At 39.4% G+C, this 27,069-nt stretch overlaps 1 protein-coding gene and 1 pseudogene across 3 annotated transcripts in view; one reads left to right on the top strand and one right to left on the bottom strand.

Moving 5' to 3' along the window:
• Positions 1 to 19,729, bottom strand: part of MANBA (mannosidase beta) — a 122,402-nt gene extending 102,673 nt beyond the window's left edge. For all 3 annotated transcript variants that reach the window (XM_028091211.2, XM_028091213.2, XM_028091212.2), the window contains exon 1: positions 19,478 to 19,729. In XM_028091211.2, coding sequence (XP_027947012.1) covers positions 19,478 to 19,654 — 177 coding nt within the window. In that variant the 5' untranslated portion in view covers positions 19,655 to 19,729. The remainder of the gene's footprint in view (positions 1 to 19,477) is intronic.
• Positions 1,490 to 1,882, top strand: LOC148164881 (RNA-binding protein 3 pseudogene; annotated as a pseudogene).
• Positions 19,730 to 27,069: the final 7,340 nt, after the last annotated feature.

Genomic DNA, 27,069 nt, shown 5'->3' with positions numbered 1-27,069 from the left:
AGAGTTACATGCTCTAACGACTAATCCAGCCAGGCACCCCTGGAAGAAATATTTTAATAAGCTACTAGGGAAGGGTGTAGTTAATGAGATTTAGTAACAACTGATAATCACCAAACTGACTTTTAAGGGTGATTAACAGTGAGGTTTTAGTCTGCTAAGTGGGGTGTGCCAGGCCCAGCCAACTTGTTTCCGTTTCTGCTCTTCCCACACACACAGGACTCAGCATATACAATGAATAAGCATGGAATAAATATTTAAGGACACAGGTTTAAAGAAGTACCTAATTATTAGCCTGTCCATGTGTCTCCACCCAGCCTTATTTATAACTCTATAGTGTAGACTTAGTCCAATACAGTTAAAAATATCATGAGAAGGAAGGTGTGAAGGCTAATGCAGTTGCAACATGTCATCCTGCTAAGCCATGGGGTTGGCTGATGATCTGGCTTGTGGGGCACAAGTCCCTTTCCTGTCTCCCAGCCCCTTGAAGGAAGCTACTTGTTGAGTTCAAGAGGGCAAACTTCTCAGATATATTTTTTCTAGACAAACAGAATTTAGAGGTTAAAATTTTTCTTTTACTTGAAAGAAGCCAATCTGAAAAGGCTACATACTACATGACTCCAACTACATGATCTTCTGGAGAAGGCAAAACCATGTTAACTCTAAAAAGATCAGTGGTTGCCAGGGCACCTGGTGGCTCAGTTGGTGGCTCTTGGTTTTGGCTCGGGTCATGATCTCAGGGTTGTGAGATCAAGCCCCACTGAGCTCTACATGCAGCGGGGATTCTGCTTGAGATTCTCTCTCTCTTCCTCTCTCTCTGACCCTCCCCCTTCAATCTCTCTGTCTCTCTAATAAATAAGCAAATCTTAAAAAAAAAAAATCAGTGGTTGCCAGGGATTAAGGGAGAGGGGGTGAATAGGCAGAGCACAGAAGATTTTGAAGTCAGTGAAACTCCACTAAATGATACTATAATGGTAAATACATATCATAACATATTTGTCAAAACCCACAGAATATACAACACCAAGAATGAACTCTAATATAAATTATATACTTTGGGTGATAATGATGTGTCAGTGTAGGTTCACTGATGATAACAAATGTACCACTCTGGTAGAGGGATGTTGATAATGGGGAGGCTGTGCATGTGTGTGTGTAGGCGGGTGTATATGGAAACGTCTGTATTTTTCATTCAATTTTGCTGTGAACCTAAAATTACTCCAAAAGATAGACTCTACTAAAAAAAAAATTTCCTCTAAGGGAAAATATCTTACCCCCTAAAATAAAGATTGCAGAACCTTAGATTACATTTATAATAACTATTCCAAATGTTAAGCAACCAACTTAATTTAATTCCAGACTGGTCTGATCCCCTTTGCTCATATTAAAATTCTGAGTCCTATTTAAAGCCAACAGCCCATTCTCTCTGCTCCTCGATGATAGCTGTTCTTCTGGTCCTTCCGCTTAATTTGCAGTACTCAAACTCACTGCCATGTCTTCTGAAGAAGGGAAGATTTTGTGGGAGGGCTCAACTTCAACACCAATAAGCAGACTGGAAGACCACTTTGGCAGCTCTGGTCCTATCTCTGAGGTGGTTCTTGTCAGGGACTTGTGAGACTCAGCAATCCTGGGGTTTTAATTTCATCACCTTCACCAAACCAGAGCGTGTCTCAGATGCCATGAGAGCCATGAATGGAGAGTCCCTTTATGGTCATGATCCACATGGATCACTCTGGCAAGTCGGCAAGGGGAACTAGAGGGGGTGTCTTTGGGGCCCAGGGGGGCAAGCTTACAGCTACTCTAGAGGTGGTAGGGACCAGGACTATGGGAGTGGCAGACATGATGACCTAGAAGATATGGATATGGAAGGCCAGAGTGCTCATGACCACTACACTGGAGAAAATTACAGAGACAATTTTTACAACGGAGATGAGGCATGTGTACCTAATGTAGATACACAGGAATAAAACTCCTGATTCCAGGATCATCCTTCCAAATGGTTGTACTTACAAAGATTTTTAAAGCTACATTGAAACATCTGTTTTAGTGCATCAACTTCTATTTTTGAACTAACTCCCAAGGTAGCTTGTTAAAGACATTTTAGAAAGCTCCATGTGTTTTTTAAAATTTTTCTCCCATTTGAAGACAAATCCTGGGACGTTTGTAGGGTCTGATATTTTCCCTTTTACCACTTTTTTAGTTTGGGCTCTCAGAATTACTGGTTCTGGGGAAAAAAAAGATAATAATGCGCATTTAGGGACATTTTAGAAGCCTGTATACAATGTTTATCATGAGTGGGAAGCAATTTCCAAATAAAATCATAAGACATCAAGAACATGATTAGAGGTGTTTTGTTTGTTTTTTTTTTATTCGAGGTCACCACCCTGGTTACACAGAAGTTTCTTTAAAATATTTGTTAATGTCATTTTTTTTAATACTGGAAGAAAAAAATATTATGTTGTGTCTCATTTAGCATTTAGGATGTCCTTCACAGCACCGATTAAAAAGTTGAAAACTGAAAACAAACAAAAAATGAATTAAATAAAGCTAACAGCAGTTCAGTGTTACACCTGACGACTAAGAAATCATGTAAGTCACTGAGTTGTTAAGCAAACCCATGAGCCCTAAAAAACAATAGAAGTATCATTTGTTGTCCAAGACAGGTACTCACATACTCTTATCTTCATAAGAAACATATGCAGTAAATACCATTTACAGAGGAAGAAACTAGAGCTCCAAAAGGTTCCACTCCTGAGGTCCCACAACTAAGCAGTACATCCAGGAACTAAACCAACTCAGTCTAACACCAAGGTCTGCATTCTTTCAACTATCCTACAGTGCCTCATGTCACATACACTCACAGTTTCAGATGATCACCTGACCCAAGGGGAGAGATATTATCATCATTTCCATTTAGTAACAAACAGTCCAAAGCTTAAAGTTAAATGAAGTGCTGAAGCACTGATTCAGACCCAGGACATCTGGCTCCAGAGTCCACACGCTCAATCATTACCTGATACCGCCATTAACGTCACAAATACCACCAATAGTTACAATGTCAGTGCTACTACCAAGCAGGAACCAGGAGATAAACATGCTATATAAAGCCTGTGCTAGTTATTTATAATTGGCATTTACCATGCTTCCTGTCTATCAACAAACTATGTGGCATCACACCATACAAATGACATTATCAGTCTTGTTTTTCTCTGTAAGCTTCTGAACTTCATCTGTTACGACTGCTTATAGATATATAAATTCCTTAACCAGGTATAGCTTTTCCACTCCCCAATTCTGCTTCAATCCAATGCCTGATTCTATCCCAGACATAATTACTTTAAATGGAGTTTAAGGAAGTCTTTGCAACTGTTTCATACATAGATATTTTCTTGGACACTTAGGCAAAAAAATAAAGTTTAAGAAAACATTTATTTAAAAATGAGCAAAAGAAAACAATATATTGAGTAAACAACATATTAAGATATACAGATATTTGGTAAAACCTTAATTTGTAAAAAGCAATAAAATCGTAATTCAGGATAGTAGTTACCTTAGCAGGAGGTAGATGATGGGACTGGAAGAGGCAAGGTGATTGCAACAATGTTAGATATGTTCAGGCTCATAAACTTGATGGCAGGTGCATGGGTATTCACTTAATTATTAGACTTTAAAAATCACAAACACACATGGGTGTATAACTTTCCATGTATTGGATACTATATAGTAAAAAGAAGAAAAAAATGTTCATAGGAAGCCAAGCTCCTCTAACCTACATAAGGGTATTTATGTGTTCCATTCCGAAGAAGCTGCACTCTCCAAACCTCAGTTTGTCCATCGCCAAAAGGAGCTTCAGCTACAATTCTTACTTCAGAAGATGCACAGGTACAAGAACTCAAGTTCATGAGTCAAAACATTTTGGTTGGCCTTAACATCATTTTCGCCTAAAATCCTTAAACTAGTAAATATTGCTTCATGTCTACCACAGCTCTAGGTAAAAAGGGGTTGCAAGTTAAGGAAACTCCTTGTTTTCTGACCAAAGAGAATTTAAAAGGAGAAACAAGATGCTTTTCTTAGCCCACTCCACAGCGCCAGGCTAGAACTCATGAAAGATTAGCATAAACGCCTGGAGAGAGATTCTTGACTGACATGAAGGGTCAGAGGAGCCACAGATCACACTTGCTCAGGGAGCAAGGTTGGGCAGGTGAACAGATCCACAGCCATAATTCTTGCCTCTGAGATGAAGCTTGGAGAGGGGGGTGCTGACAGGTAAGAACAGCAGTGGGGAGCAACCTTGTTTGCATGAGTTCAAGTCCCAGCTCAGCCTTAATACCCGTGGGACCCTGTGAAGCTCATATAACACCTTTATACTTCTGTTTTCTCAGTTCTAGAACAGGGATAATAATAGTACCTCCCAGGATCAGTATGAAAATTGCAAGAGGTAACATGTGGAGAGTGCTTAGAACTATTCATTGTGTATAGCATTCAACAAATGATAGCTGTCGTTAACTGTTATAGGTACTGATCTGAAATGACTTCTAGGATATGTCAAGTTAAAGAAAAAAGTCAGTACCAAACAATATACATAGAATGTGATCATTTGTGGAGAGAAATGTATATAAATCTATTATGTATATAGACATATATCACAAGATACATGAATATACACAAGAATCTGGTTAACAGTGGTTGTTTCTGTGGAAGGGAACTAGAAAACTAGGAGACAGGGATGCAAAGATACTTGCTTTCATTACGTATCCCACCTTTAAATTTTTTTTTAATCATTACAATTAACCTTTTAATCATTACAATTAAAAAAAATTTTTTTTAATCATTACAATCATTACAACTGTACCCTTGGGGGTACAGTTAACAATATGGTGTTCCTAAACCCCATGCAGTCAAAAAATTTGCTTATTAACGTTTGACTCCTCAAAATTAACTACTAATAGCCCACTATTGACCAGAAACCTTACCAATAACATAAACAGTCAATTAACAGACTTTGTATATGTATTATATACTGCATTCCTAGAATAAAGTAAGCTAGAGAAATGAAAATGTTAAGAAAATCAGAAGGAAGAGAAAATACATTTACAGTATTGTATTTACTGAAAAAAATCTGAGTGTAAGTGGACCCACACAGTTTGAGGATCAATTGTTTATCCTTTACCTATTTCTAAAAGTCATTAAAATTAGCTGACCTCTTTTTAAAAAAGAAAACAATAAGCTAGGTTGATAGCAGTACAAATGACTAGGCAGGAACGGTTATACGATGTTGTAATTTGGACCTACAAAATCCAAAAAGTAGCAACATACGTGAGAAGAAACAAAAATGGCATCAAAATTCCAGGCCTCATTCACTGAGAAACTGTTGGTGCTTTTATTAGAAATGGACAAAAGAAGAGAAACTAAGGATTTGGGAGAATTGAGAGAAGAGGCATTTGGATATATTGGGTTTCAATACTCCATGAAGACATTCAGGTGGAAGAGTGGAGCAGAAATTCCAGCCACAAATCAGCAGAGGACAGAGGTAGAGGTTAAGGCAGCTGGGCAGTTCTGGCACAGAGCCACACAGTTCTCGCACAAACGGCAGAAACTAAGAGACTTCCAAGAGACGGAGAACAGAGAAGAAGGGATGTGTGGACTGACCCTCAGGACCTGCTTGCATTTATCAAGAACTTTTAGCAAATGGGATGCTTTTGGTGGTATATTTTGAACAGTATATTGTGTTCGTCACTGTTTTCACTAGACATCTTTAAATTAAAACAGTAATTGTTCTCTTTGCTTACTATTTATTCTTGCCAACAGGCAATAGGGGATGTGAAAAGATGTGGGTCGAATCCTTGTCCCACCATTTAATAGATGCAATGATCTTAGGCCATAACTTCTCTGAGCCTCAGTCAGTGTAAAAAATGATAACCTTCTCCACAGGGTTGTGGTGAGAATTACAGAGAGGGTCAAGGAGAGTGCACTGCACATGGAAGACATTAAATCATTACTACGTGAAGATGAGTCTCATAGCCTAGGCTGACTATGTACACTTACATGTGATAAAGACCAACCAGCCCTTACCTAAAGATTCAACTCTCAGATGTTCCTTTGATCCCCAGTGTTGGGCCATGAGAAGCAAACCCTCTTCACAAGCAAACACACCCCACAAGGCATCAAACAAGGAAGCATTATGTCCAGGTTTAAGGATCAGGATTTTCTAAAACTATCTTTTTTTTTTTAAACAAGGTTTAAAAACCTCAGGGTTATCTCTTCCCCAAAACTGAATGACTATTTCTGCTCAAACTTAAACTTCAAATACAGAGTCCTAAACTAATTTATCTCCTTAATGTCACACATTGTTTAAGCAAACTTTTAGAAAACATACAGACCTTTAAGTGACTCCTTTCCTAGAAGCGTTTGAGATCATTTTGCATCATAAAATGATCAAATAAAATCAAATATTCTATTTTTAAGTCTTTCATAGAAGGTGAGTACAGACACCAGAAAAAGTACCTTCTATTTAAGAATAAATTTATATTTGGTCATTTTGGACCATAATCATGAGACTTCCTCCTCTGAAACACAACAAAAATATTCAAATGGGTGATAATGGTATTATACTTAGAGATCCATAGTGAAATGTTTGAGGATGAAATAATGTGATGTCTAGGACTGCTTTAAAATAAGGGGGGGTGCATAGTGAATAGAGGAAGAAACAAAATGAACTGTATTGAAGGCAGGGTGTCGGGTAAATGGGAGTTCATTTTGCTACTTTTTTTGGTATTTGTTTGAATATTACCATAACAAAAGTTTTAAAAGTATATCTACATGACAATTGCCTCTTGGCTACTTCAAGAGTTCAAAAATACACATTTATCCACACTGATGCACATATTTTATTAGAATTTATTGATGAGTGATAATCGGTAGATTAGTGCCTCCACAGACAGACTCATGGCTCATAGGACAGAATGACAGCTCCTAGGACAGAATGATTAAGACTAACTTATTAATCACATGTATAGCTACCATATATAATCTTAACATTTATATTTTACAAATTTACACATCTAAAAAATCTTCTCTGATCATTTGTCCCAATTACATAAGAAGGATATAAGACAGTCATAAAATTTAGAGAAAAAGTCCTAAGCATTTGGTGCCTACCATTTTTTAATATATGTGTATATTCATATATTTATATTTTCTTCTATTTTTAAGTGTAGATTTCGAATATGAACACATCTTCATAATGGAGTCTATGCAGTTATTAAAAATTATTCTAGATCTATACTTATAGACACTTATAGATACAGAAAGATGTTCACCATACATTTTAAATGAAGAAGTACTTACAAAACCATTTCAGGAATTGATTTCATATTATTGTATTTGTATATACTTAGAAAAATCTGGAAAGATACACATAAAAAATTATACAGTGGTTACTTCTGCTTTGTAGTATGCTTTTTATTGTTTTTCCCTTGTTCTTTATATTTTATATTTTTGTGTATCAATTTTTTTGTTCAAGAAGATTAGACATTTGTAATTCTTTAAAAAATAATTTTAAGAGAGTGAATAGGAAAATTATCAGTATGTGAGAAATTCATACATGAAAAAGTAATGTTTTATATCAGTGAACAAAAGAGAAATTTTAAAATTATGGGATATAAAAACCAACCATTTGAAAATCTCAAATGGATCAATATTTTAAACATGTTAAGGGAATTATAAAGATACTAAAAAAGGGAAATAATTGTAAATATTTATTTAATTGGGAAAGAGGGAATTACTTCTGAAGTATAATATCAAAGACAAAAACAATCATAAAAGGAAAAAACCTTACAAGATTTTCAATATATAAAACTTTAAAACAGCTATATGACAAAATAAATCATTAACAAAAGAGACATTTTGAAAATATATAACAAGAGGTCTAACAAATCTGTATTTTAAAAGATGAACAGCCAACAGAAAAATAAAGAACATGAATAAGTAACCCCAAATCACCAATAAACATGAAATAAACATATAAAAGATGTTCAACCTCACTATAAATTGTGTTTAGTTTTGCTTTTTAAAATAATGTCCAGGCGCGCCTGGGTGACTCAGTAGTTGGGCATCTGCCTTCGGCTCAGGTCATAATCCCAGGGTCCTGGGATTGAGCCCCGCATCAGGCTCCCTGCTCAGCAGGAAGCCTGGTTCTCCCTCTCCCACTCCCCCTGCTTGTGGTCCTGCTCTCACTCTCTCTCTCTGTCAAATAAATAAATAAAATCTTTTAAAAAATAATAATAATAATGTCCAAATGGGGCACCTGGGTGGCTCAGTCAGTTGACTGTCCCACTCTTGATTTTGGCTCAGGTCATGATCTCAGGGTTGTGGGATTGAGCACCCCCTACCCCACCCAAGGCTCCCTACTCAGCGGGGAGTCGGCTTGATATTCTCTCTCTCCCTCTCCCTCTGCCCCTCCCTCCACTCACATGCACCTGCACTCTCTCTCTAAAATAAATAAATAAATCTTTTTAAAAACTAAATAGAATAATGTCCAAATCTAGCACCTAAAATGAGCACTCTGATAAAATGATGATGGGAATGTAAAACTGTTACAGTTTTTTTTTTATTTTTTATTGTTATGTTAATCACCATATATTACATCATTAGTTTTTGGTGCAGTGTTCCATGATTCATTGTTTGTTCATAACACCCAGTGCTCCATGCAGAACGTGCCCTCCTCAATACCCATCACCAGGCTAACCCATCCTCCCACCCCCCTCCCCTCTGAAACTCAGTTTGTTTTTCAGAGTCCATCATCTCTCATGGTCCGTCTCCCCCTGACATACTCCCCTTCTCTTCCTCTCCTGTTATCTTCTTCTTTTTCTTTTTTCTTAAAATATGTTGCGTTATTTGTTTCAGAAGTACAGATCTGTGATTCAACAGTCTTGCACAATTCACAGCGCTCACCGTAGCACATACCCTCCCCAATGTCTATCACCCAGCCACCCCATCCCTCCCACCCCCAACCACTCCAGTAACACTCAGTTTGTTTCCTGAGATTAAGAATTCCTCATATCAGTGAGGTCATGTGATACATGTCTTTCTCTGATTGACTTATTTCACTCAACATAACACCCTCCAGTTCCATCCACGTCGTTGCAAATGGCAAGATCTCATTCCTTTTGATGGCTGCATAATATTCCATTGTGTATATATACCACTTCTTCTTTATCCATTCATCTGTCGATGGGCATCCTGGCTCTTTCCACAGTTTGGCTATGGTGGACATTGCTGCTATAAACATTGGGGTACACGTACCCCTTCGGGTCCCTACATTTGTATCTTTGTGGTAAATACCCAGTAGTGCAATTGCTGGATCGAACGGTAGCTCTAATTTCAACTGTTTCAGGAACCTCCATACTGTTTTCCAGAGGGGTTGCACCAGCTTGCATTCCCACCAACAGTGTAGGAGGGTTCCCCTTTCTCCACATCCCCGCCAACATCTGTCGTTCCCTGACTTGTTAATTTTAGCCATTCTGACGGGTGTGAGGTGGTATCTCATTGAGGTTTTGATTTGGATTTCCCTGATGCCGAGCGATGTTGAGCACTTTTTCATGTGCCTGTTGGCCATTTGGATGTCTTCTTTGGAGAAATGTCTGTTCATGTCTTCTGCCCATTTCTTGATTGGATTATTTGTTCTTTGGGTGTTGAGTATGATAAGTTCTTTATAGATTTTGGATACTAGCACTTTATCTGATATGTCATTTGCAAATATTTTCTCCCATTCTGTCGGTTGTCTTTTGGTTTTGTGGACTGTTTCTTTTGCTGTGCAAAAGCTTTTTATCTTGATGAAATCCCAATAGTTCATTTTTGCCCTGGCTTCCCGTGCCTTTGGCGATGTTTCTAGGAAGAAGTTGCTGCGGCTAAGGTCGAAAAGGTTGCTACCTGTGTTCTCCTTTAGGATTTGGATGGACTCCTGTCTCACGTTTAGGTCTTTCAACCATTTGGAGTCTATTTTTGTGTGTGGTGTAAGGAAATGGTCCAGTTTCATTCTTCTGCATGTGGCTGTCCAATTTTCCCAACACCATTTGTTGAAGAGACTGTCTTTTTGCCATTGGACATTCTTTCCTGCTTTGTCAAAAATAAGTTGACCATAGAGTTGAGGGTCCATTTCTGGGCTCTCGATTCTGTTCCATTGATCTATGTGTCTGTTTTTGTGCCAGTACCATACTGTCTTGATGATGACAGCTTTGTAATAGAGCTGGAAGTCCGGAATTGTGATGCCGCCAGCTTTGCTTTTCTTTTTCAGTATTCCTCTGGCTATTCTGGGTCTCTTCTGGTTCCATACAAATTTTAGGATTATTTGTTCCATTTCTTTGAAAAAAGTGGATGGTATTTTGATGGGGATTGCATTGAATGTGTAGATTGCTCTAGGTAGCATTGACATCTTCACAATGTTGATTCTCCCAATCCATGAGCATGGAACGTTTTTCCATTTCTTTGTGTCTTCTTCAATTTCTTTCATGAATATTTTATAGTTTTCTGAGTACAGATCCTTTGCCTCTTTGGTTAGATTTATTCCTAGGTATCTAATGGTTTTGGGTGCAATTGTAAATGGGACAGACTCCTTGATTTGTCTCTCTTCTGTCTTGTTGTTGGTGTATAGGAATGCCACTGATTTCTGTGCATTGATTTTATATCCTGCTACTTTACTGAATTCCTGTATGAGTTCTAGCAGTTTTGGGGTGGAGTCTTTTGGGTTTTCCACATACAGTATCATATCATCTGCAAAGAGTGAGAGTTTGACTTCCTCTTTGCCGATTTGGATGCCTTTGATTTCTTTTTGTTGTCTGATTGCTGTGGCTAGGACTTCTAATACTATGTTGAATAGCAGTGGTGAGAGTGGACATCCCTGCCGCGTTCCTGACCTTAGGGGAAAAGCTCTCAGCCTTTCCCCATTGAGAATGATATTCGCTGTAGGTTTTTCATAGATGGCTTTTATGATATTGAGGTACGTACCCTCTCTCCCTATACTCTGAAGAGTTTTGATCAAGAAAGGATGTTGTACTTTGTCAAATGCTTTTTCTGCATCTATTGAGAGGATCATATGATTCTTGCTCTTTCTTTTGTTAATGTATTGTATCACGTTGATTGATTTGCGGATGTTGAACCAGCCTTGCAGCCCAGGAATAAATCCCACTTGGTCATGGTGAATAATCCTTTTAATGTACTGTTGGATCCTATTGGCTAGTATTTTGGTGAGAATTTTTGCATCCATGTTCATCAAGGATATTGGTCTGTAATTCTCTTTTTTGATGGGGTCTTTCTCTGGTTTTGGGATCAAGGTAATGCTGGCCTCATAAAATGAGTTTGGAAGTTTCCCTTCCATTTCTAGTTTTTGGAACAGTTTCAGGAGAATAGGTATTAATTCTTCTTGAAATGTCTGATAGAATTCCCCTGGGAAGACATCTGGCCCTGGGCTTTTGTTTCTTGGGAGATTTTTGATGACTGTTTCAATTTCCTTAGTGGTTATAGGTCTGTTCAGGTTTTCTATTTCTTCCTGGTTCAATTTTGGTAGTTGATACATCTCTAGGAATGCACCCATTTCTTCCAGGTTATCTAATTTGCTGGCATAGAGTTGCTCATAATATGTTCTTATAATTGTTTGTATTTCTTTGGTGTTGGTTGTGATCTCTCCTCTTTCATTCATGATTTTGTTGATTTGGGTCATTTCTCTTTTCTTTTTGATCAGTCTGGCCAGGGGTTTATCAATCTTGTTAATTCTTTCAAAGAACCAGCTCCTAGTTTCGTTGATCTGTTCTACTGTTCTTTTGGTTTCTAGTTCATTGATTTCTGCTCTGATCTTTATGATTTCTCTTCTCCTGCTGGGTTTAGGCTTTATTTGCTGTTTTTTCTCCAGCTCCTTTAGGTGTAGGGTTAGGTTGTGTATTTGAGACCTTTCTTGTTTCTTGAGAAAGGCTTGTATTGCTATATACTTTCCCCTCAGGACTGCCTTTGCTGTATCCCAAAGATTTTGAACAGTTGTGTTTTCATTTTCATTGGTTTCCATGAATTTTTTTAATTCTTCTTTAATTTCTTGGTTGACCCATTCATTCTTTAGTAGGATGCTCTTTAGCCTCCATGTATTTGAGTTCTTTCCGACTTTCCTCTTGTGGTTGAGTTCTAGTTTCAAAGCATTGTGGTCTGAAAATATGCAGGGAATGATCCCAATCTTTTGGTACCGATTGAGACCTGATTTGTGACCTAGGATGTGATCAATTCTGGAGAATGTTCCATGGGCACTAGAGAAGAATGTGTATTCCGTTGCTTTGGGATGGAACGTTCTGAATATGTCTGTGAAGTCCATTTGGTCCAGTGTGTCATTTAAAGTCTTTATTTCCTTGTTGATCTTTTGCTTAGATGATCTGTCCATTTCAGTCAGGGGGGTGTTAAAGTCCCCCACTATTATTGTATTGTTGTCAATGTGTTTCTTTGCTTTTGTTATTAATTGCCTTATATAATTGGCTGCTCCCATGTTCGGGGCATAGATATTTACAATTGTTAGATCTTCTTGTTGGATAGACCCTTTAAGTAGGATATAGTGTCCTTCCTCATCTCTTATTACAGTCTTTGTTTTAAAATCTAGTTTGTCTGATATAAGGATTGCCACCCCAGCTTTCTTTTGGTGTCCATTAGCATGGTAAATGGTTTTCCACCCCCTCACTTTCAATCTGGGGGTGTCTTTGGGTCTAAAATGAGTCTCTTGCAGACAGCATATTGATGGGTCTTGTTTTTTAATCCAATCTGATAGCCTGTGTCTTTTGATTGGGGCATTTAGCCCATTTACATTCAGGGTAACTATTGAAAGGTATGAATTTAGTGCCATTGTATTACCTGTAAGGTGACTGTTAACTGTCTGTTGTCTGTGTTCGTTTCTGCTCTTTGCTGCTTTTAGGTTCTCTCTTTGCTTAGAGGACCCCTCTCAATATTTCTTGGAGGGCTGGTTTCGTGTTTGCAAATTCCTTTAGTTTTTGTTTGTTCTGGAAGCTTTTTATCTCTCCTTCTATTTTCAATGAGAGCCTAGCTGGATATAGTATTCTTAGCTCCATATTTTTCTCGTTTAGTGCTCTGAAGATATCTTGCCAGTCCTTTCTGGCCTGCCAGGTCTCTGTGGATAGGTCTGTTGCCAATCTAATGTTTCTACCATTGTAGGTTACATATCTCTCCTCCCGAGCTGCTTTCAGGATTTTCTCTTTGTCTCTGAGACTCGTAAGTTTTACTATTAGATGTCAGGGTGTTGACCTATTATTATTGATTTTGAGAGGGGTTCTCTGTGACTCCTGGATTTTAATGCCTGTTTCCTTCCTCACATTAGGGAAGTTCTCTGCTATAATTTGCTCCAGTATACCTTCTGCCCCTCTCTCTCTCTCTCTTCTTCTTCTGGGATCCCAATTATTCTAATGTTGTTTCGTCTTATCGTATCACTTATCTCTCGAATTCTGCCCTCGTGATCCTGTAGTTGTTTCTCTCTCTTTTTCTCAGCCTCTTTATTTTCCATCATTTGGTCTTCTATATCGCTGATTCTCTCTTCTGCCTCATTTATCCTAGCATTTAGTGCCCCCATTTTTGATTGCACCTCATCAATAGCCTTTTTGATTTCGATTTGGTTAGATTTTAGTTCTTTTATTTCTCCAGAAAGGGTTTCTCTAATAACTTCCACGCTTTTTTCAAGCCCAGCTAGTATCTTTAAAGTCATGATTCTGAACTCTAGGTCCGACATCGTACTAATATCCGTATTGAGTAGGTCCCTGGCTGACGGTACTACCTCTTGTTCTTTTTGCTGAGGTGATTTCTTTCGTCTTGTCATTTTGTCCAGAGGAGAATAGATGAATGAGAGAACAAAATGCTAACAGGTTTACAACGTCCCCAGCAAATATACTGTATACAAATCAGAAAAGACCTGAAACCAGGGGAAAAGAAAGGGAAAGAAAGAAAAAAGAAAGAGAAAAAGAAAAGAAAAAGACAAAGAAAGATAAAAACAAAAACAAAACAATACAAAAAAGGCAGAATATGATCAAATATGATCAGGCTAGTGCATAGATCAGTGCCACACACTAGATTTTGGGCGTATTTTGGTCTGTTAGAAAAAAGTGCCTCCTAAAATTTTAAAGGAAGAAAGACATATATGTACAAAATAAGGGTTGATACAATGAAGGGATGGAAGATGACTGTAAAGATGAAAATTATAAAAGATTTTATAAAAGGACTTGGTACGATAAGTTGTTTGAAAAAAGAAAGAAGATTTAAGAAAAAAAAAAGGAAAAAGGGAGAGAATGTGATCAGGCAGGAGACTAGAACAAAGCCATACACTAGTGATTTAGGGTATATTTTGATCTGTTAGAAGAAACTGTACCTCAAAATTTTTTTTTAATTTTTTTTTAATTTTTTTATTGTTATGTTAATCACCATATATTACATCATTAGTTTTTGGTGCAGTGTTCCATGATTCATTGTTTGTTCATAACACCCAGTGCTCCATGCAGAACGTGCCCTCCTCAATACCCATCACCAGGCTAACCATCCCCCTACCCCCCTCTTTAAAATTTTAAAGAGAGAACAACTTATATATATATGCCAAAAATAAGGGTAACTACTATGAAGGGATAAAATATGACTCTAAAAATGAAAGATAAAAAATGTTTGTTTTTTTTTTAAAAAGGGATTTATAAGATGTTGGTTGAAAAAGGGAAAAAGAAAAATAAAAAAAACAGTCAACAAAAATTAACTTTGATGAAATAATGAATCATGGTAAAAAAAAAAAAAAAAAAGCCATGAATCTATGTGCAGTATTCCCCTAGCGCTGGAGTTCTCCTATTCTCCTTGATCGATCAACTTGGTCTTGGCTTGCTGGCTGTTTGTGCTGATCTTCTGGGGGAGGGGCCTGTTGCTGTGGTTTCCAAATGTCTTTGCCGGAGGCGGAATTGCCCTGCCCTTGTCGGTCCGGGCTAAGGAAGCTGCTCTGGTTTGCTCTCAGGAGCTTTTTTGTTCCCTGCAAGCTCTCGGTACAGGTTTGGAGGACCAGGGCAGAAATGGTGTCCTCCCAATCTCCACTCGGAGGAGCTGAGAACTCGGGGCCCCGCTCCTCAGTGTGCCCCCAGAGAAAAGCAGTCACTTCCGTGTCCCCGGTCTCCGGACGCACTCCGTGCTCACCCGGCCTGTGATCGAGCATTGCTATCTCTGGCACCCGACCCCGCGCGGAGTCTCCAAACCCAGGAGATCCCTGCAGTGCGTTTCCGCACCGCTCCTCCCCGGGAAGGAAGGGGAGTCTCCCCGGATCTGCTGCTTGTTGGGTCCCTGCTGGGGGAGCCGTGCCCCGACTGGGCCGCAGATCACAGTTTATGGCAACCCCGAGCTGAGAGCCCGCGCCTCTGCTCCGTCTCTGCAGCCGGCTTCCCTGCTCTGATACCTGGGAGCTCTGGCGCACTCAGGCACCCCCGGTCTCTCTGTGACCCCGAGGGTCCTGAGACCACACTGTCCCGGGAGGATTCCACCCCCCGCTTAGCCACTGGAGCGACGTCCCTCCTCGGAGCCGGCTTCTAAAAGTTCCGATTTTGTGCTCCGCGGCTCTAGCACTTGCCAGAAGCGGCCGACGGAGGCCCCCTCCCCCGCCGTCTATCCTCCCGAATATCGCCTCGGATTCACTTCTCCGCACGCCCTACCTTCCAGTAAGTGGTCACTTCTCTGTTCAGAGAGTTGTTGTTACTCTCCTGTTCGATCTCCTGTTGAGTTCGTAGGTGTTCAGAATGGTTTGATCCCTATTCAGCTGAATTCCTGAGACCAGACGAAATCTAGGTCTCCTACTCCTCCGCCATCTTGCTCCCTCCCCCTCAAACTGTTACAGTTTTTATTGAGAAAAACTTATAAGTACATATTAAAAGGCTAAAAAAGTGCATACCCTTTGAATCAGCAATTGCACTTCTAAGAAATGTCTAAGAAAATAAGGATATATGCTAACTAAAATTTAGTTAAAAGGATCTTCATCAAAGAATAGAAAAAAATCAAGTCAGATAACTATCCAACAGTAAGTGATTGATCATATGATAGCAAATATATACAATGAAATCAAAGAGCCCTTAAACATGGTTTGTAGCAATATGTTTATCATATGTAAAACCATCAAAAATATTCTATATAAAAAATTTGTTACGCTGTATATTTAAATAATTATCAAAAATGTGTACAGACAGAAAAGTTCTGAATGGATATATTTTTAAATTTTAATAGTAGTTATCTCTGAAAGCCAGGTTTCCAAGTTTTCTTCTTCTCATCTATGTTTTCTAATTTTGGCACACTGAGAATCTTTTATCTAAAAGAAATGAAAAATGTGGGACACCTGGGTGGCTCAGTAGGTTGGGCATCTGCCTTCGGCTCAGGTCATGATCCCAGGGTCCTGGGATCGAGTCCCACATCCAGCTCCTTGCTCAGCGGGGAGCCTGCTTCTCCCTCTGCCTGCCATTCCCCCTACTTGTGCTCTCCCTCTCTCTCTGACAGATAAATAAATAAAATTTTTAAAAATTTAAAAAAAAAGCTTTTCAAACTTGCACCACTGAGGAATTGCATAGGAAATCTGAGACTATTCCTAACAAAAGTCCCCTTATCTAAACACTTAGTATATCATATGGTGATTAGTTAGGTTTTCTGCCTCACAAGAATGGGACCTCCTACAAAACAGGAACTGAGTCTTATTCATTTCTTTTTTATTATAATGCATACTTTATTTAATGTGTGGTATAACAGTAGGCTGAATGAATGAATGATAACCTTTATCAGGGAGCTCAAAGGCTCTCCAAGACACCTAAGATTTAGATCCTGTATAGGAAACACAGCCGAGTCACCTATGAAACACCGAAGGCTAGCCAAAGGAGCCTCTCAGTAAAGATGAATTCTATTTAACTAACTGCTCAGACCAAAAAATCCTGAAGTTTTCTTTGACTCCTCTTTCTTTCACACCTCACACCCAATCCATTGACAAATCCAAATGAATAAATCCTGTTCATTTGGTCTTCACACAGCCAAAATGACCTTCTAACAGGCAGATCCATTCATGCAACTCTATGCTCCAAACTCCCAATACATGTAGAATAAAATCCAATGTGTTTCCCATGGCTTACAAGCCCTGCATGATCTGCTGCAGATGCCCTCTTTGAACACATTCCCTTCCGCGATGTCTCACAGGGTTCCAGCCACACTGGCCACCTTACTATCCCTAGAACTTGTCAAGCACGTTCCCACCTCAAGGCCTCTCCCCTCTCCACACCCGTCTTTTTTCCATCTTTGCTGGGAATCCACTTCTTTTTAAAACTGACCTTACCAAAAAGATCGCTGCTTAAAAGTCACTTTATCAAAATGGCTATCTTTAACCGCTTTATTCTAATAGCAGTCCTTCTACCCTCGCTTCCTCTAATAGGCTTTCTTTTCCGTGCACCACCTGCCAATATATTATCTATTAATTTGTCTGTTGTCTATCTCCTCCACTAGAATGCCTATTGGGACAAAGAGTTTTTCTTCACCACTCAATTTCAGGCACTTTGAATAGTGCCTGTTATGTTGGAAGTACCGAATACTTACAAGGTAATTAGCGGAATAAATAAGTAAATAACTTTGGCAAGATATGTTTCAAGTTCTCCGTATAAACACAGTATCGGGGCCAATATCTGCTCTAAACAACAGAGTTATTTCCTGAGGCCAACACCAGGAAGGGAAGTTGGAATGAAGCAGGTGAAATAACAGCAGCGTATTACTCAGTAATACTGATGTTGCTGATGATCAGGCCCAGAGTTCCCCAATCCCCAAAAGCCTCCCTGACCTCTCATCCCACTACCATTTAAAACCCACATACACCTTATTGAACTTAAAGTTTTTCTAAGAATTTCTGAACATTATTTAACAAACACTGTAAATTATTTCCATGAGGAAAAGTCAGTTATTTCATACTCTGACAACCTCCTTCTCATTAGCTAGTAACCAAACACTATTTCTTAATATGTAGCCTTGTAACATGGAATAATCATCTGATTTGCTAAAGCCACTAATTATTTCTCACTGCCCTTAATTTTTCAGTAAAATGAGGCAAAGAGAGACCCTGCAAAATAAACACAGGCATTCTCAAAGCATGTGTGAGGGAAGCCTCAGGGTACCAAGGTCAGCTGTGGTCTATGTCACAAGTAGTTTGTTAACTAATAGTAGTTAACATACCTAAATTTGAGAATTAGTTATTTTAAAAAATAAACTGGACTATGGTCAGTGTCATTTACAAGCTTCACTTCCTTTCTGATACATATTTCTTGAAAAAAAGCTCATGTGTACCAGATCAGAAATGTTGCATAACCCTACTTGATGATCCTGTCATTTAAGTAAACTGTGAATGATATTCCTCATAGTCAACCACAGGAATATCATAATTTTTCAAAACACCACGGTAAGGGTAGTAAAGTTGAGAACTCAGGCTATGGAATGGAGTCAGGCCAGCCTGGGCTAGACTTCCACTTCTGCCACTTAGTTGCTGTGTGATCTTGGGTAAATTCTCTTAACTTCTCTGGACTCCATAACTCCCTATCATCCATAAAATGCAGTTAAGAAGATCTACTCTTGTAGAGATGTTATGGGGGCTGGGATAATGTACCAAGTACATCTTGTCCCAGGCAAGAATGATTCAAGAATGGGAAAGCCACATGCAGCTGATGGAAACAGTGCACAAAAACACTGGAAGGTGGGAAAGTCTGTTTGCAAACCTCGGCACACAGGCAGCCAAATAGAAAACCGTCCTCCACAAGGAGTCTATAAATTGGAGCATCTGTTAAGACACACACACGTATCACGTGCCCTGAGAGGAAATGGCATCTTTCTTCACATCCCAATCAGCCTTAAAAATTATTTAGCCTTTACACTAGTACTAATAATCCTAACCTTACATTTGTATGTCTCATCCTCCTCACCCTAGGAGGGTTGCATCAATCCCAAATCTGACTCGCTGAGGTCTACAAGTGAAAGAGGAAAACTAAGACATTACTGAATATAGCTAACACTTAGCAAAACTATTGTCCCCTGAAGTGTCCATATAGTAAAACAGTAAGCCCCTGCCTTATGCTTTGTCAGAACAAGTCCTTTCTATACACTCTACAGTGAACTATAGCAACAGGAAAACCGCCAGCAGAAATACCGTATGCCCTGTATGAACTTCCGCTTTCCAGAATTAGAGATGTCCCACACTGGGCCGGTCCGTCTCCACCAAGCCCGGACCCCAGGGGTGCTCTCAGCCAACAGTACATAAATTGCCTCAGCATTTCCCCGCCCCAGACCACAAGACGCAAAGGGAAAGTTAGGGCCAAACCCAGGAACACAGCCTAAAGCTTGGGGTTGCCAAGCCGTTCCTGGGCCCCTCTCAGGACGAGGGGCATGCGGGTGCAGGTTCCGGCGGGGCGGCCGCACACAGTACCTGGATGAGTCCCCGCTGCAACAGGGCGCTGTGCACGCAACCGGGGACCCTCCCCGGCAGCTCCAGCGAGCCGTTCCCGCTGCGGATCCTCCAGCTTCCCCGCAAGCTGAGGCTGCGTCCCAAGGCAGTGGGGCCCGCTCCGCACAAGGCGAGCAGGAGAAGCAGGCGGAGGCGCATATCGAGAGCGGGTGCTACTGCACCCGGATCCGCGGCCGCAGAAGCACGAGTCCCTCGGGAGAAGCCGGGCTCTCGCTCTCGCCGCCAGGGCCCCGCCCCCGCCCGGGCCCCGCCCCCAGGTCAGCTGAGCGGCTGGGACCGCCCTGGCCCCCGAGGCTGCGCGGGCTGGCGGTCAGCGCCCAGCTCTGGTGGCTGGGCAGAATCGGGTCCCGGTCTGGTACCTCTGCAGGCTGGGCAATTCTCAGCGCTTGTTCCTGCTGCTCCGATGTCTGAACAGGAGGCGAGAACTGTGCAGGGTAATTGGTACATACAGATTCCTGGGCACATTGTGGCGCGCAAAGCCTCGGGGAGCTCAAGGACAGACAATAGGATGACGAGACACAGCTAGAGAGGCTCCTAACGGCTACAGAGAACCGAAACACCGAGACACTCGCCGCCTCAACTCCCCCAGATTTCCCCAGACCCTCATCCACACTGCAAGGGCCTGCCTGGTGGCAGTAACGGTCACCTCCTGCAGCTCCACAGGTGGTCTCAGAGCGTACTCCCACCCTTCAAAGAGTAAACAGTGACTAAAATTACCTCGTTCGTAGAGTCATTTTTTTTTAAATAAGACTTTTTTATTTTCTTATTTTTTTTAAAGATTTCATATATTTGTTTGACAGAGACACAGCGAGAGAGGGAACACAAGCAGGGGGAGTGGGAGAGGGAGAAGCAGGCCTCCCGTAGACCAGGGAGCCCAATGCTGGGGCTCGATCCCAGGAGTCTGGGATCATGACCTGAGCCGAAGACAGATGCTTAACGACGGAGCCACCCAGACTCCCCTCGTAGAGTCATTTTGAGGGCTGAGAAAATCCGTGCACAGCGTGCAGCGTAGGGCCTGGCCCAGAGATAAACAGCACGTTATTTAATGTTAGTGGACTACGACCCTCTGTTTTTAAAAAGCCTCACAGAGGAGGCTTGCTGAGGTTGCAGAAATTTGCCCTAAATGCGCTGGCAAATTTAAAATCCTCTGCCGCTCGGTGAGTGTGAGACTTGAACTGGAAAGTTTCTGAACTCACAAATGTGGACGGCACACTTTTTTCAGGTTGTTATAAGCATAAAATGAATTAGGCTGGGGTACCCAAGGAATAGCACAGGCTTATTTCAGGTTTCATTGTCACGTGGTCTACTTAAGTCCCATTTTGCAATAGGATGTAACAGTGATCTTAGGAAGGTGACACGGAATTTTACATTACATAAAATAGATTTATTCCTGTGCTGATGTTATCTCCCTTGTTTCCATATTTAGGAGGAAGCCTTTGAAGAGTTCTCCCTTCATCAAATCTGAGCTTTATTTTGGCTATTTACAATGACCCTGGAATTGCCGGAATCTCTAGACACAGGGCAGTATTTTACTTTTACAGAGTCATTATTTTTCATAAGCCTAGCATCTTGGCTTTAGGGATATTATGGATTACTAGTCCAAACCTCTGGTTTTACATCTGAGGGAACAGAGTCCAAAGGAGTCAGGTGACTCCCCTGTCATACAGTAGCAGACAGGACCAAAATTCTCCAATTCTGGCTTAGTCTCCTTGTAGTAGAGCCTATTGATATTGAGAAGGCTCTGACTGGCTCAAAGCCTTCCTCACTTCAGCAGCGTTCTTTTGATAGGAACAAAGCTCTCAATTCAAATAATATGCCATAACTCAGTGCATTAAATAGTCAGCCCTGGTCTGTTTAAAACTAATAACAAGACATAACAGCAAGAGTAGTAAAGGAATTTTTTCATAAATCTCAGAGATTCCATTAAGCCAGGTCAAAGGAAAACTCATCCCAGCAAGTATGTTTTGATATATTCTGTTATTCTATTGGGAAATAGTTTAATGTGGCGCCTGGGTGGCTCAGTCAGTTAAGCGTCTGCCTTCAGCTCAGGTCATGATCTCAGGGTTCTGGGATCGAGCCCCAAATCAGGCTTCTGCTCAGCAGGGAGCCTGCTTCTCCCTCTCTCTGCCCCCCGCCCCTGCTCATGCACACACCCGCTCTCTCTTAAATAAATACATAAATAAATAAATAAATAAATAAATAAAATCTTCTTTAAAAAAAGAAAAAATAATTTAAGGAATCTATTTTAAGAAAAAAAAAGAATACACACTTTTCATTTCTCCTTTCATTCCAGGACACAAACAAGGCATGACTTGGATTGCTTCACCTTGAAATCAGAGAGCTTTGAGAAAATCAATCCCCTAATAAGTATTCTGCCTAAAGTTTGGATTGGCACAGGTAATATGACAAATTTTCATTTTGTTATAGGATAATTTTTTGTCCATTATTTCCAGGAAGGATAAATCTTATTTTTAGCCATAAAAATTTTTAACTGAAGTAATTTAAAGCCACAATATGAAACACAATTTTAAAAAATAGTCACAAGTCCCTACACTATATAAATGGATTCTATTTTATCATCTCATTTGATGCTTTCTAAAATTCAAATTGTTTAGATCAAATGATAGTTTCCTGGTTTAAAAAGACAAGGCTTATAGAAGTTAAATGATATGCAGGGTCAGCATCCTGCTATAGAAGACCAATGAGGGCTTTTTGGCTCACATGACAATGCTTCCATCATCTCTAAATATATGAAGTTGGTAAACTCATTAGATTAGAACACCAAGGTATACCAAGGCCAAGGATGTTCCAATCCCATGAGATAATTACATAAATTATAATGAGGGGAAGAAAAATGACTCAGAGTGTCTGCTTAATCCCCAAAGCTAGGGATAGTAGGCCAGAAGTATCTCCCTAGAAAGTTATACAAAGACCTCTTAAACTCAACAGTAAATTCACAAATAACCTGGCTAAAAAATGGACCAGAGACCTTAGCAGACAAGTCACCTAAGAAGATATACAGATGGCAAATAAACATATGAAAAGATGTTCCACATCATGTATCATCAAGGAAATGCAAATTAAAACAACATGAGATACCCCTACACATCTATTAGAATGACCAAAATCCAAAACACTGACAACACCAAATGTTGACAAGGATGTGGAGAAACAGGAACTCTCATTCATTGTTGATGTGAATGCAGAATGGTAAAACCACTTTGGAAGATACTTTGGTGGTTTGTTACAGAATTAAAAATGCACTTACCTTCTGATCCAGCAATCACAATGCTTGATATTTACCCAAAGGAGTTGAAAACTTATGTCCATACAAAAATATGCAAAGGCATATGGGTGACTCAGTCAGTTAAGCATCTGACTCTTGATTTCAGCTCAGGTCATGATCTCAGTGAGATCAAGGCCGGGCATGGAGCCTGCTTAAGATTCTCACTCCCTCTGCCCCTCCCCCACAACTCGTGTGTGCATGCATGCATGTATGCTTGCTTTCTATGTAAAAAAAAAAAAAATTAAAAAAAATACATGTGGATGTCTATAGTAGTTTTATTTGTAACTGTTAAAACCTGGAAGCAACCAAGATGTCCTTCAGTAGGTGAATGGATAAGTAAACTGTGGTATGTCTGAACAATGGAATATTATTCAGTGCTAAAAAGAAATGAACTATGAGCACTGGGTGTTATATGCAACAAATGAATCATTGAACACTACATCAAAACCTAATGATGTACTGGGGCACCTGGGTGGCTCAGTCGTTAAGCCTCTGCCTTCAGCTCAGGTCATGATCTCGGGGTCCTGGGATCAAGCCCCACATCGGGCTCCCTGCTCGGCAAGAAGACTGCTTCTCCCTCTCCCACTCCCCTGCTTGTGTTCCCTCTCTCACTGTGTCTCTCTCTGTCAAATAAATAAATAAAATCTTAAAAAAAAAACCTAATGTTGTACTATATGTTGGTTAACTGAACATTAAAAAAAAAATAAATTTGAAGAAAAGTGAGTCAAAAAAATCTTATGACCAATAAAGATATCATATAACAGTGTATTACTATGTATTATATAGAAAATTTTGACACAAAAATGGTGTTTGTTATTTTGATTGCATTTCAAAACTACTAAATTAATCTTGAAAAACAAAAGAAAAAAACTAAAAACAAAACAAACAAAAAAAAGAAATGAACTATCAAGCTGTGAAAAACAGGGAGGAAACTTAAATGCATATTACAAAGTAGAAGAAGCCAATCTGAAAAGTCTATATAAAATATGATTCCAACTATATGACATTCTGGAAAAAGTAAAACTATGGAGACAGTAAAAAAGATGAGAAGTAAAAAGATGCCAGGGGTTAAGGAGGGATGAATGTATGGAGCACGGAGGACTTTTAGGGCAGTGAAACTACTCTGTATACAGAGTATACATACAGTATATATAACAGTGGGTATATATTGCTATACTTTTGTCAGAACCCAGAGAATGTACAACACCGTGAGTGAAGTGCAATGTCAACTATAGACTTTGGGTGATAACGTAGGTTCATCAGTGGTAACAAATATACCATTGTAGTGGGGGATATGAAAACGGGGAAAGCTGTGTATGTGTGGGAGCAGGGAATGTATGGGAAATCTCCGTAGTTTTCATTCAATTATGCTGTTAACTTAAAATTACTCTAAAAATAGTCTATTAAAATATATATTTCTAGAAATTCCCTGGGTCAAAGAAATAAGACTTCCTGTGATTTGTCAGGTAAAGATCTTGGAAGTCATCACTGCATCCTAAAAATAAGTAAAAAGCTGAACTGAAAATCACTAACTCTTCGTAGATCCCTCAGAGAATTCAGGTGACAGCAAACCACTACCCCCAAAACTGGAGAGATAGGTAGATACAGAGAATCACAGCTTACCAAAGCAGAAACCCAAGAGCAGAAAGCTCCTCAGGAACAGATACTAGGGTAGGAAAACCTAAACTACAAATGATGAATTGCTGGAAGTTGAGAGTTAAAAACTCTATCGGGGCCCAGTCTCAGGGGGTTACCCCATGCTTTTGTGAGTTTTGCTTTCTGGAGCTTAACCAAGTTCTCACACTGAAGATTAGAGAATAATGCCCTGATGCTTCAGCAGGGGGAGGGGAAAAGGAACCATTTTGAAATACATCAGACTAGTCTGTTCTTCTTAACAGGACCTGTCATCAAGAGAAACTATTTAACCAAAGCCTAACTAACCCTTTGGGGTTTTATCAGGGTCTAACCAACCTAGAAGAAGGGAAATACCAACTCCAGCCCTCTCTAGCTATCCTGCCCACTAAGGAGGTGAAAAAAAAATGAGAAGCTCTTATGAAGTTCATAGCTCAAGGCACAAGCTCACTAAAAACCTAAGCCTAATCATAGGACTATAGAAAGTTTCCCCTCTCTTGGGGCACCTGGGTGTCTCAGTCAGTAAGTATCCGATTCTTGATTTCAGCCCAGGGTCATGGGATTGAGCCCCACAATGGGATCTGCACTCAGTATGGAGTCTGCTTGTCTCTCTCCCTCTGCTCCTCCCTCCTCTCTAAAATAAATAAATAAAATCTTAAAAAAAGAAAAAGCTTCCCCTCTCCCCACATCCTCCCATCATATTACCAAAGGCCTATTTACCACAGTTCCTTTCACCCAGAACACCATGTATGGCTTTCAACAAAAAATTACAATGCAAAAAACACAATTTAAAGAGGCAGAGCAAGTACTAGAACCAGACTCAGATATGGCAGGGATGTAGGATTAACAGGCCGGGAATTTAAAATAACTAACTATGATTAATATGCTAAGGGTTTTAATGGATAAATAGCATGATAGAGCAAATGGGGAATGTAAGCACAGGGAGTCTAAGAAAGAAATTCTAAGGAAGACTCACAAAGAAATACTAGAAACTAAAAACATGGAGAAAAATGAAGAATGTCTTTGATGGGCTCATTAATTGACTAGAGATGGCAGTGGAGAAAATCTCTGAACTTGAGGATATGTCAACAGAAACTTCCCAAATCAAAAAGTGAAGAAAAAAGACTGGGGGAGAAAATGGAATAGAATATTCAAGGACTGTGGAAGAACTTAAAAAGGTGGAACAAACAATGTGAATATGAGGAGAGGAAAAAGAGAAAGGAACAGAAGCAATATTTGAAGAAATAATGACCAAGAATCTGCCCCGAATTAATATCAGAGGACAAATCACAGGTCCAGGAAACTCAGAGAACACCAATCGGAATAAATGACAAAAACAAAACAAAACAACAACAACACCCAAAGAAATACAACTAGGCATATCACATTCAAACTTTAGAAAACCAAAGATAAAGAAAAAATCTTGAAAGAAGCAAGCGGGGGGAAAAAACCCTACATTTGGAGGAATAAAAATAAGATTACATCTAATTTCCCTTCAAAAACCATGCAAGCAAGAAGACAGTGGAGTGAAATGTATAGTGTTGAGGAAAAAAAAAAAAAAAGGATTGCCAAACTAGAATCCTGTATCCTGCTAAATTATCCTTCAGAAGTGAAGGAGAAATAAAGATTTTCTTTATGAGGGAGTATGTTGTCAATATACCTGCCTTGCAAGAAATGTAAAAAGAAGTTCATCAGAGAGAAAGCAAATGATACAGTTTCAAAAACTTATATCTACATAAAGAAATGAAGAGCATTAGAGAAGGAATAAGTGAAGATAAAATTAAAACTTTTATTTTTCCTATTCTTAATTAATCTAATAGATAACAGTTTGTTCAACATAATAACAGTGACAATGTATTTGATGATTATAGCTTGAATATAAGTAAAAGGATTGCCTATAATGACACAAAGGACTGGGAGGGAGGAACTAGGAATACTTTGTTATTGTAAAGCACTTGCACTACCCATGAAGCAGTATGATGTGTTTTGAATGTGGACTTTGACAGTGGAGTTGTAAAAGGTATATTGCAAACTCTAGGGCAACTATTAAAAAAAAGTTTAAAAACAATAATTCATATGCTAATTCAGTAAGTAAAGGAAGTAAATAGTGTACAGATTGTGAGGGAAGATATAAAACTATCTTTGTTTACAGATGCTATGATTGTGTATGTAGAAAATCTGAAAGAACAACAAAAACCTCTGGGACGAGTATGCAATTTATAGCAAAGCTGCAGGGTACAAGACTAATATACAAAAGTCTATTATTTTCCTTTATATCAGCAATGAAAAATTGGAATTTGAAATAATAAACGCAAGACTATTTACATTAGCACCGCAAAAATGAAGCATTCAATATAAATTAACAAAAATGTATAAGATCTATATGTAAACTTACAAAACTCTGATGAAAGCAATCAAAGAAGAACTAAATAAGTGGAGCGATAACTCTATGTTCGCAGATAAGAAGACTCAATATTGACAAGAAGTCAGTTCTTCCCAACATGATTTATAGATTCAATGGAATCCCAATTAAAATCCCAGCTAGTTATTTTGTGGATTTTGATAGACTGATTCTCAAGTTTATAGGAAGAGGCAAAAGGCCCAGAATAACTAAGACAATATTGAAGAAGGCAAA

The sequence above is a fragment of the Eumetopias jubatus genome, unplaced genomic scaffold, assembly GCF_037043125.1.
Source record: "Eumetopias jubatus isolate StellerSeaLion01/CBP00866 unplaced genomic scaffold, mEumJub1_p1.0 scaffold_2, whole genome shotgun sequence".
In the NCBI taxonomy this organism is placed as follows: Eukaryota; Metazoa; Chordata; class Mammalia; order Carnivora; family Otariidae; genus Eumetopias; species Eumetopias jubatus.
This window is presented reverse-complemented; position numbering and strand designations above follow the sequence as displayed.